At 39.7% G+C, this 12,021-nt stretch overlaps 2 protein-coding genes and 2 long non-coding RNA genes across 16 annotated transcripts in view; 2 read left to right on the top strand and 2 right to left on the bottom strand.

The window, feature by feature from the left end:
- LOC5507065 (rho guanine nucleotide exchange factor 7) overlaps positions 1-12,021 on the top strand; it is a 45,180-nt gene that overhangs the window by 4,100 nt on the left and 29,059 nt on the right. For 4 of the 13 annotated variants that reach the window (XM_032375554.2, XM_032375551.2, XM_032375555.2 and 1 more), the window contains exons 1-3: positions 11,192-11,504; positions 11,630-11,722; positions 11,894-11,978. The exons of 2 other annotated variants lie outside the window; for them this stretch is intronic. In XM_032375554.2, the coding sequence (XP_032231445.2) occupies positions 11,346-11,504; positions 11,630-11,722; positions 11,894-11,978 (337 nt within the window). In that variant the 5' untranslated portion in view covers positions 11,192-11,345. Of the gene's footprint in view, positions 1-11,189; positions 11,505-11,629; positions 11,723-11,893; positions 11,979-12,021 lie in introns of those variants that run through there. 7 more of the 13 variants (XM_032375550.2, XM_032375549.2, XM_032375552.2 and 4 more) reach the window with 3 other exon arrangements.
- On the top strand, positions 2,896-4,166 carry LOC116608378. Its single transcript, XM_048733153.1, has 2 exons — positions 2,896-3,161; positions 3,493-4,166. Exons 1-2 carry the CDS (start codon positions 3,136-3,138, stop codon positions 4,061-4,063), a joined length of 597 nt encoding a protein of 198 aa, XP_048589110.1. The 5' UTR covers positions 2,896-3,135; the 3' UTR covers positions 4,064-4,166.
- LOC116608377 lies at positions 3,285-5,328 on the bottom strand. The gene is made up of 2 exons (XR_007313890.1): positions 4,598-5,328; positions 3,285-4,156 (listed from the first exon to the last, which is right to left on the bottom strand). It is a non-coding gene; the product is annotated as an uncharacterized LOC116608377 (long non-coding RNA).
- Positions 8,495-10,693, bottom strand: LOC125572548. Its single transcript, XR_007313891.1, has 2 exons — positions 10,199-10,693; positions 8,495-9,315 (listed from the first exon to the last, which is right to left on the bottom strand). It is a non-coding gene; the product is annotated as an uncharacterized LOC125572548 (long non-coding RNA).

The raw sequence follows: 12,021 nt of genomic DNA on the forward strand, positions 1-12,021 counted from the left end.
GATACAGTATGTGACTTAAAATGTAAAAGAATAAAGATTTAAATTTCTTGAATGATTCGAATTATCCATCAAAACATCCCCTCGACATAAGACACCCATATATACCAGGCCCGTAGCCAGGATTTTGAGCGGGGTGGTTTGTTTTTTCATTTCAGCGGACCAAATTTCCGGTATACTCCTCTCCTCGCCTTATTACATTAGGCAATCAATACTTCAAATAAATTCAATCTTGTATTTAAAATGTTTTAAATAGGGTGTTTTTTAAACATATAGCGATAACAATAAAGATAATTATTCTAAAAGGATTTTTCTAGTCATTATAAAGACATATTGATGTGCACGGTATATCCAGCCAAACCTTATATATATATATATTTTTTTCTCTGAGCGGACCTTCGAGCTGGGTGGGAGGGTTCGTCCGAACCCCCCCTGGCTACTGGCCTGAATACATAATTCTCTCTTTGTCAACAAAAGAATTCAAAAAGACAGTCGACAACAACGCATATGTTTTTTTTCTTAGAACAACATTTCGGCATGCCAGTACCTACGTTCTTTAGGTTTTCTTCCTACATTTCTATTTGTTATGCACCCTTCTTGTGGAGGGGGGGGGGATAAACCAAACTGAAGAGAGGCTCAAACGAGCGTGCGCGTTTCTTCTTCCGGACAAACGTAAGTAAACAACCGAGCACACAAGTCAGCAACTTTTCGTGAAACAAAGCTTGCCCGTTTGAGTCTCACTTTGTTTTAAGACCACAGGCCTCCCATACTGTATTCGAAATGTCATCGATATACCCTCGACTCTTCCAGCTCTCAGTGCTCTATAGCCTTCGCAGGCATCACTTTGCACAGAAAGCGGTAGAAAAGAAACACAGGCGCTCGGGATTCCTGTGGTGATACGTCAAACGAGTAACTCTATCCTCTTCTTCCGCTTTTGGCATTGTCCCCTCCCGCGAGGGTCTTAGAAATTCAGTCTCGGTTTCTAACGTTTAGAGACGCCTGCAGAGGAGGCTCAGTGCTCTATAAAATTATGTTTTAAGTGTAGCCTCCTAGCCGGCTCTCTGGAGTTTCGGGGCTCTGTGGATTACACAGGAATCCTGAAACTCTTGAGAGCCTTCTGAATTTAGGTTCCCTATAGCCCCCCCCCCCCCTCCCTGAGACTGCGAGATTTTAGTGGCTTAGAGCTATTTTGTTGCAAATACAGTGTATAATATAACTTAACGTTGTAATACTGAGGATGGCGTCAAATTTTTAGGATGATTCCCAATCAGAAACTTCCTTATTGGACACCATCGGACCGGGCTCTGATTATGCACATTACGTAGCTGTCACAGCTCACATAATAAAATAGTAAAAGCAGTGTTTACAAAGTAATAGGAATGCTAAATATTTAGAAATGAACTAGTACCACTCTCAAAGCCCCCTCGTCATCAAGTCTATTACATAATATATAGATTTAGGCACTGCCTGAAGGCGAAGCCAGCGTTTGACACCTTTTTGTGTTGACTGATAGGGGTAGTTTAGGGAGATCTAGGTGTCTTTAAAATGTATTTTTTTAATGAGATTAAAAAAGTCATTTTTTACTGCCATGTCATAACAGGCCCGTACCTAGGAGGGGTGCGAACGCACACCCCCCCCCCCCCCCTTTTCGGTTCTCAATAGACGTGCTATTATTTGTAGACAAAACTCACTCTGGTATTTAGCCAAATCCGACATTAAACCTCCCCTGGATTTTACTATCGACTCTTTTATCAGAGAACTCCCTCCCCCTCCCGGAAATATTAGGTCAATTTTTTTTTTATTCTGCACCCCCCAAGAAAAATCCTCGGTATGGGCATGTTGTATTGGCCCCTCCAAATGGATCAAGCAAGCACTCATTTCATAATATTAAATATGGTATGTCAGTCAACTTGGTTAATTTTTTGTTATTATGCTTATTTAGATCAAACACAAAGAATTGTCGCATTAATTTTTCATGAGCTTCTGAGCAAACTCGTTCTGATGCGGTGATAATTCTGTTGACTGTCTTTGCTTAATTGTGTTTTTTCGACATGCTTTCCTGCTAGGTTTTTACGTTAGATGACCTTGAAAGCGAAGAAGGGAAAGAGCAAGTGCTGAGGACTTTGGAAATCCTAGAAAATGCGGCTAACGGTAAGAGAATCATCTCTGGTTTCTCGCACATTGAATGGACATGAGTCGCGGCCATTTTGGAAGGCGTATTGATGTTCAAAGGAATGCACAATTTGATTCTACATCATATTTCTGTTAGAATGACACTTATAGATCTGCTAGTAAACCGTAGAGAAGCTAAAAAAGTCCTTATTTCCGGTGTATTGTGCATTTATAAGGTTGATTTACGCCGTTGTTCTTGTTACTACCCATTTTATGACGTCTCTTGATTTTACAAGATTCTGACAGCGATTTTAGTTTAACATAAGTACACAGTTTTCTGTCCTTTATTTCTCTTTAGAAGTCAATTTAAAGTCCTAGTGCCAATCAAACTCGGAGTAGTACGCCGCTAGGCATCATACTTTGCAAAATTATCTGAGTTGGATAATAAACACACAGCAATATGTATCTAGACGAAGTAGCTGAGTAACAGTAAGCATTAAGTGTACAATGAATTACTAAAATAAATCGATTAGCCCTGTCTTAAAGGGGAGCCCCAAACGACCACAACGCTTGTCTTACCGCTATTTGAATTTAATCACAAATTTTTCACATTGTGCAAGATTTGGGTGCTAAAGAACGTACGCTACCCGAGGGAAAATATGCTATTTTTTGTCAAGGCCCTGACGGCCCCGACACTTTTTTCTGAGCCACCTTTTCCTGAGTTTGTCAAGGTTGTCAGGGGTACCAGAACCCATCAAGCCAATTTGTTTATCCGGTGCTTGAGAAGGGATTGACAGGTAGGATTGATAATTCCTTGCTTAAGGAAAGTAGCCAATCACGATCAGTCACTCTGGGCGGACTCACTCGAGCATATGTTATGTTAAAGAATGACGATATCAACCACTACTTTGTCAATGTTAACATTTGAAACTGCAATGATGTATTCGCGAGAAAACTTCGAAATAATGGTCCAAAAATGAAGTAATGGTACTTTATTGGCGATAGTTGTTTGAAATATTTTGGTCCATGCATGAATTAGCTGACATTGAAAGGTACAAATAGCGTGAAACGGTATTGTAGGGAAGCAAGACTAATGGCGGGCGCGATTGGCCTACTCTTGCAAAGAAAATGCCTTAGAACCATAGGCGTCTTTCATCGCTAAAAAAGCCACGACATCAATGCCTTAACAAATTTATTACAAAAACTTGAATTGGCATTACAACCTGAGTTAGCATTTACAACTTGATGGATCATTTTAACACACACAGAAAATAAAAAAACAGAACAAATTAAGAAACCAAACTTTTTAGCCTTATGCATTGTTTATATGTATGCTCCTTAGTAAGCTAGAGGTATTAATTTCTGTACCTCTCTGGTATATAGCATAGCCTCCGTCCATCTCCACCTAGACTACAAAGAGACTGAAACGGATGGCAGCATTGCGAGGAGTCGGTGCATGGTTCGTCGTGACCGAGGCATCGTTTGGCTGGGCGGGATTCTTCGTCATTTTGATACCTCAGAGGAATATAGCATAGCCTCCGTCCATCTCCACCTAGACTACAAAGAGACTGAAACGGATGGCAGCATTGCGAGGAGTCGGTGCATGGTTCGTCGTGACCGAGGCATCGTTTGGCTGGGCGGGATTCTTCGTCATTTTGATACCTCAGAGGAATATAGCATAGCCTCCGTCCATCTCCACCTAGACTACAAAGAGACTGAAACGGATGGCAGCATTGCGAGGAGTCGGTACATGGTTCGTCGTGACCGAGGCATCGTTTGGCTGGGCGGGATTCTTCGTCATTTTGATACCTCAGAGGAATATAGCATAGCCTCCGTCCATCTCCACCTAGACTACAAAGAGACTGAAACGGATGGCAGCATTGCGAGGAGTCGGTGCATGGTTCGTCGTGACCGAGGCATCGTTTGGCTGGGCGGGATTCCTCAACTTCTCTAATGAAATCCTCGTATGCGCTTCTGCATTCCGACAACTGAGCGATCGTCGATAAGATGACTACTAAGATTGCGATGAAGAATTTCATCCTGGAACCTTCGAGAAATAAAAATACAAAATATAAAGATTTATTTGGGAATAAATATTATTTATAAGTTAATGCAGTTCATTTTATGATTGCTTTAGGATCTTATAAGTAGACCAGTTAGAGCCCACTCATAGTGATGCCGTCAGCAGATCTAGTCTTCTTTTAAAATAAAACATATCATTAAATTGTTTATAATCGATTTTCTTTCTGCGAAATTGAATTGCAAGGATTACTAGAAGATGACAGCAAATCCGCGGCTATAAATTTGCTAGTGTAACGTGAAAAGCAGTTTGTTTAACACAACCGAACTCTAATCTTAATGCTCTATGTTCATAAAAAGATAAAAATGAAATTGTCCCTTTTTTGGAGATAATCTAGAGACCTTCATTAGAGAGAAAAGCAAAAGCCTTCCATGTAATTTCGTGAAGAATGAGTAAGTAATCACTTACCTGGAAGTAAGAGCCAGTTGCAAGAAACCTGGAGGATCTTGAAATGAGACCGGGCAAGTGAGTAAATGATGGATCTCACCCTTCTTATATAGTCCTCACATTCCGCCGCCGGCTCTACTCAACAGGCTATGAGCGAGAACAAATCCAAGGTGGTAGGCATGACGGATGGCCCATCTAATTCTCGGCACGAAACACATTCATCTCCTTAACCACATTGGACACTACCAGGCCGGGCTACATTATGCACATATGTAGCTGTCAGCTCACAGAATGAAATAGTAATAAAAGCAGTGTTCACAAAATAATACATTTAGGAATGGAACTAGTATCACTCATAAAGTTGAAATTAGCCCTCACTTGGACACACATAAGCCATAAACAATAAACGCTCTAAAGCATTTCGAAATATTGAGCTTAATTGCATTACCATTAGTCACGCGGCGATGCTTGCCAAATGCAGCGATGGGGACGTCCCTATATGTCAGGTAGCGCTACGGATATAACTGAATGCAACCACTGCTCTTCACATTCAGGCAATCCTTAATTGTGATTCCACAAAAAAGAGAGAATTACTTAAGGGCCGTAGCAGAGGGTGGGGCACTGGGGGCATGGCCCCCCCCCTTAATTGTGATTCCCCAAAAAAAGCGAGAATTACTTAAGGGCCGTAGCAGAGGGTGGGGCACTGGGGGCATGGGCCCCCCCTTAATTGTGATTCCCCAAAAAAAGCGAGAATTACTTAAGGGCCGTAGCAGATGGTGGGGCACTGGGGGCATGCCCCCCCCCCAATCTTTTTAATAAATATATAGGAAATGACAAGTAGGGACGTGGCTGTGCCCCCCCCCAATATTTTCTAGATGTTTCTGTATTGTGCCCCCCCCCCCCCCCCCCCCTCACTGAGGTCAATGCGGAATAAAACAAAAATAATGTGATCTCATTATCATAAAATGCATTTTCAATCCATTAATGCCTCTGTAATATGAAAGCATTCACTGGAAAGGTTGTACGTAACAGGCTATGAGCAAGAACAAATCCAAGATGGAAGGCATGATGGATGGCCCATTATCTAATTGTCGTCACAAAACACATTCATCCCCTGATGAAGAATTTTCTCTTAACATTAGTTTATGTCAAAGATTTTTTATTAAATTTTCTATTTCTATTACTAAAAAATATACTTGAGAAGGGAGCGCTTCGATACAAACGCTCTCTGAACTTTGACCAGCATTATTTTGGGACTAGTAGTTTAATCTACAAGCGCGTAAACAGGGGGGTACACAGGGGGGTCATGATACAGTATGTGACTTAAAATGTAAAAGAATAAAGATTTAAATTTCTTGAATGATTCGAATTATCCATCAAAACATCCCCTCGACATAAGACACCCATATATACCAGGCCCGTAGCCAGGATTTTGAGCGGGGTGGTTCGTTTTTTCATTTCAACGGACCAAATTTCCGGTATACTCCTCTCCTCGCCTTATTACATTAGGCAATCAATACTTCAAATAAATTCAATCTTGTATTTAAAATGTTTTAAATAGGGTGTTTTTTTTAACATATAGCGATAACAATAAAGATAATTATTCTAAAAGGATTTTTCTAGTCATTATAAAGACATATTGATGTGCACGGTATATCCAGCCAAACCTTATATATATATATATATATAATTTTTTTTTTCTCTGAGCGGACTTTCGAGCTGGGTGGGAGGGTTCGTCCGAACCCCCCTTGGCTACTGGCCTGAATACATAATTCTCTCTTTGTCAACAAAAGAATTCAAAAAGACAGTCGACAACAACGCATATGTTTTTTTTCTTAGAACAACATTTCGGCAGGCCAGTACCTACGTTCTTTAGGTTTTCTTCCTACATTTCTATTTGTTATGCACCCTTCTTGTGGAGGGGGGGGGGGGGGATAAACCAAACTGAAGAGAGGCTCAAACGAGCGTGCGCTTTTCTTCTTCCGGCCAAACGTAAGTAAACAACCGAGCACACAAGTCAGCAACTTTTCGTGAAACAAAGCTTGCCCGTTTGAGTCTCACTTTGTTTTAAGACCACAGGCCTCCCATACTGTATTCGTAATGTCATCGATATACCCTCGACTCTTCCAGCTCTCAGTGCTCTATAGCCTTCGCAGGCATCACTTTGCCAAGAAAGCGGTAGAAAAGATACACAGGCGCTCGGGATTCCTGTGGTGATACGTCAAACGAGTAACTCTATCCTCTTCTTCCGCTTTTGGCATTGTCCCCTCCCGCGAGGGTCTTAGAAATTCAGTCTCGGTTTCTAACGTTTAGAGACGCCTGCAGAGGAGGCTCAGTGCTCTATAAAATTATGTTTTAAGTGTAGCCTCCTAGCCGGCTCTCTGGAGTTTCGGGGCTCTGTGGATTACACAGGAATCCTGAAACTCTTGAGAGCCTTCTGAATTTAGGTTCCCTATAGCCCCCCCCCCCCCCCCCCCCCCCCCCCCTCCCTGAGACTGCGAGATTTTAGTGGCTTAGAGCTATTTTGTTGCAAATACAGTGTATAATATAACTAAACGTTGTAATACTGAGGATGGCGTCAAATTTTTAGGATGATTCCCAATCAGAAACTTCCTTATTGGACACCATCGGACCGGGCTCTGATTATGCACATTACGTAGCTGTCACAGCTCACATAATAAAATAGTAAAAGCAGTGTTTACAAAGTAATAGGAATGCTAAATATTTAGAAATGAACTAGTACCAGTGGACTATCAAAGCCCCCTCGTCATCAAGTCTATTACATAATATATAGATTTAGGCACTGCCTGAAGGCGAAGCCAGCGTTTGACACCTTTTTGTGTTGACTGATAGGGGTAGTTTAGGGAGATCTAGGTGTCTTTAAAATGTATTTTTTTAATGAGATCAAAAAAGTCATTTTTACTGCCATGTCATAACAGGCCCGTACCTAGGAGGGGTGTGAACGCACACCCCCCCCCCCCCCCCCCCCACAATGGCCAAAGGTCCACTTTCGGTTCTCAATAGACGTGCAATTATTTGTAGACAAAACTCACTCTGGTATTTAGCCAAATCCGACATTAAACCTCCCCTGGATTTTACTATCGACTCTTTTATCAGAGAACTCCCTCCCCCTCCCGGAAATATTAGGTCAATTTTTTTTTTATTCTGCACCCCCCAAGAAAAATCCTCGGTATGGGCATGTTGCATTGGCCCCTCCAAATGGATCAAGCAAGCACTCATTTCATAATATTAAATATGCAGTATGAAAGTTAACAAATACTAAACCTTGGTGTGAAAAAGGCTGTCAAACAGGTGTCTTAGTTGACGATAATGATTTTCAAGAGTCTAATGGTCAATTCTCATTTCCCTTCATAGAAGCTCCACTATCTATATTTTTTTTTTATCAAAACAGCATTCTAACAAGCTTTGACCTTGTGAAGAATATATCAAGGATGTAACAGTATTCCAAAGAATTAGATGCCATACTGTAGTTTTCAATCAGTACTGCAACTGATTATTCAGAAGAATGTGTTGAAATTAAACTCCACAAATATACCTCCTGACATGCATTACATATTGGTGCACCTGCCCTTTGGCCTTTTTTTTTTTAGAAACTTTGGATTCACCCATACAGGCTACTCAAAAATGAATGCAATGAAGGCAAATCCTAAATTACTGAAAGTGCTTCATTCCAGTTTCTAATTTCAAACCAAACCATGTTCATTGATCTATGTTGGGGGCAGAGAGGAATAAATATACAAATGAACAAAAAGTCAATAGGGAGCGGAGAAATGACTCTATTTGAAAAAAAAATGTTATTCAATTCTAAAACATTTATAACAATAAGGCAATAATAACTTGACTGAGCACTTTCCTAGTATTTTTCCCTTTCCCTATTACCTTTAGGATTGATATAACTGTTTTATATCAAATTTATTTTCGAAAAAGCACAAGTTTGTTGTTATCTTTATATAATTTAAGTACCTTGATCTAATAAAAACCTCTTCCCTTTATAGAAGTATAGAACGAGTATCAAAGCTACATTCTGACCAGCTTTGCCCTTGCGAAGAAACAAATAATGAATGAAACAGCATTTCAAAGATATCATGATATAGTTATACATTTCAAGTGCCATATGGAAGTTTTGTCTATCACATATTGGTAATACTCCATCACCAAGGATATTACAGTAATGCATTATACATTGGTGCACCCACCCTTTTGTAAGGTGGCCTGCTGTTTTATAGAAACCCTGGATCCACACATGCTAATGCTACTCCAAAATTAAATGCAATGGAGAAGAACAAATTTAAATCCTTGATATTACTGAAAGCAGTGCTAAAAGAAAATGTCTTATTTCAAACCTAACATATTTTAATTTATTTGGGGTGCAGAGGGGAAACAGCAAATAATATCAATTGCATACAAAAATAGTCAGCAGAGAGAAAAAAGGAAGAAATGGGAGTATATCTTTGATAAAAAAAAATTAACATTAATGCAACAACACTCTCCTAACATTTCCCCTTTCCCCATTATCTTTAGGTTGATAGCTAAATGTTTTCTTTACAAGATTTATCATGGAGAGCAAGTATCTTGCTCTGAAAAAACCCATTACACTTATACTGTTGTATAAAAGTAAGAAATCCCCTACTATATTATCTTAAGACATTTGCCTATTATTATGCCTTCCAGCCTTTAGAATCAATCATGGCCCTCAGGTAGTCATTCGTTGGTTTTACCTAAATAAAAGTGAAAACAATTATTATTTTTTTTCTTTCAAAACAATATTTTCATCATGCCATTAATAACCTTACTAATTTTTCACAACTATTTGAATAAAATAAATAAACACATTAGAAAGTATGCAAGATGCAGACAATATAAAAGCAAAAACAATATAGGTAATAGGGGTTGTATTTTTTTTCGAAGAGAAAATTATTTTGTAATTGTAGAGTTAATGTAGTTAGATAATGTTGAAAAAAATGTTGTTGTATCTTTGAAAAGACTAAATACACAGAATATAAAGACAAGAAGGTCTTCTTTAGCAATATATGACAGGATGATATTTGTCAGCCTTTATTAAATATCTCAACGCAGTAAATAAAGTATAGAGAGAACGAAGAATATCAAAGGATGTGTTATGCTCAACATGTTTGATGAGACCACGAATTCTCAAAGCAAACTCTAGAAACAAATGTATAAATCCAACAAGCTAAGTGGCATTGATACAGTAACTAGACTACTACGTATTTCTGTCGTTCAATTCTAACTTACCGTGAGGAATATACACCTGCATTTATAGAACTTGTAAGTATTTACGTATTTACCATTTTCATGGCGATTTTCGGTTGAATAAAAACCATTTAAGTGTAAGTTAAAATTATAAGCCAATCGGAATTCAAGTAGATGGTATTTTTAAATACCATTGGCTTAAAAGCAAATCAAAACAAGGATATATGACTTTGATATGGCATCTTGACGTCAAGCTAAAGCTGGAACAGTGTTTTAGTCTGCGCGATTGGTTATGAAAAAAAAAAACGAACAAACGAGCATTATAAAAGCACAACAATAAAAGAAAAATAACTTTTATATTCTCAATACAAATCGTCGTCTAAAACTCACCTTGGCAGATTTTTTTTTTTCGCTTTCTGTTGTGGTCGTGTTCGCTTTTGTTGTAAACTGTGAAGTTGTCGAATTTCTGCTAGCAAGGAACTCGTCGACACAAGTGAATGATTTTTACATAAATATAGACGTGAATGAATATACAATGGTAGTGTAGAGCCTCTATAGTCCTCCTCTATAGTCCTCTTTTTAGCTGTTGCGACGAGTGGGGGATTCACGAACACTCGGGTAGATTTTACTATCGACTCGTACTTCAGACAAAACGGTTCTCAAAAGACTTCAGTCCATTTGAATCCGCATATTTTCTCATTAAATACTGCCTTTTTTTCTGTGAACATACGAACTTTGAACTAAAAACTCATAAAAGCGTAAGACCGAGAGGGGCCTGAGAGTTGCGCGGCTGGATTACTGGCTAATTTGTGACACCACAGGGTAACCGCGCGATGACCACAAAACCAAGTCGCATAGCTTACCATATTTCTATACCTATGGAGCTCCGCGCTGGCTCCGCTACAAAGAGCAGGGAGGGGCTCATGAGTTGTGACTAGGAGTTTATTCGAGGAAGGAGCCTGTTCATTATTTTATTCATCTTTATAAATAAGGCGAGCCCCCCCCCCCCCCCCCCCCCCTGTTGACCGCGCTCAACAATGAAACGCGAAACGACGACATTTTTTGTGGTAATATTGGTTGTATTTTTGCCGGACGCGAAATGGATTCATCACCCTCCCGCCTCCGGATAAGGCCTTTTGATCAAATGGTCGCGGATTTGTTTTGCAGGTGGGGGAAAGGGCGTGGCAACAAAAGTATGCTTCCGTTTTTATCGATGGTCTTTTTATTTCATTCCAATGTAAACAAAATCCAAAATCATTCATAATACATGAAGATTTTCCTAAGGTTGCCTCAGGGGCCTGTTCAGGACGTCTCTTGATTATTATTAGCGTCCAACCATGAAATATAAGTGCAGCCAATTCATCGCTCAAAGTACATTCGGGCCCACCCCTCCCTTCATTAAGCTGTGTTTTCTGTCATAAAAATACCTTCGGTAGTTTGACCCCTGATGGCCGATATGAAGTCGAGGACGCGATCTTTTGGTGAATAGAAAAGCTCGCAGTCCTTATAGATCTCGACGGATTGTGGACAGATCATAATGGGGGTCAGATCAGAGCATTTCAGCTCTTGGCTCACATCGCTTGGTCTGCTCGAGCAAAATGAATTCTTCAGCGATGGTTCGCTTTTAGAATACCTTCACAATTGTAGTGTTCTCTGTCATTTATTGAATTTATTACGGCCGGGGCTCATTCATAAGGTGAGAGTGTTGTTTGGAATGGAAATATTACTATAAGCGTTATTGTTTCGATGTTAATTATGCAAGTATAAGAATTTGCCTGCAACGCTGTTTCTGTTTCTTCCGTTGCCCTATCGACTTGTCAGATATTCGATAAACCGAGCTCAGAGGAGGAGAGAGTTGGTAATTTTAGAGCTTTCTTGAACGGATGCCAAGAAATCGGAGTCAACAGTGAAGAGGTATGTCAGTCAACTTGGTTAATTTTTTTGTTATTATGCTTATTTAGATCAAACACAAAGAATTGTCGCATTAATTTTTCATGAGCTTCTGAGCAAACTCGTTCTGATGCGGTGATAATTCTGTTGACTGTCTTTGCTTAATTGTGTTTTTTCGACATGCTTTCCTGCTAGGTTTTTACGTTAGATGACCTTGAAAGCGAAGATGGGAAAGAGCAAGTGCTGAGGACTTTGGAAATCCTAGAAAATGCGGCTAACGGTAAGAGAATCATCTCTGGTTTCTCGCACATTGAATGGACATG

This window comes from Nematostella vectensis, chromosome 9 (genome assembly GCF_932526225.1).
Source record: "Nematostella vectensis chromosome 9, jaNemVect1.1, whole genome shotgun sequence".
In the NCBI taxonomy this organism is placed as follows: Eukaryota; Metazoa; Cnidaria; class Anthozoa; order Actiniaria; family Edwardsiidae; genus Nematostella; species Nematostella vectensis.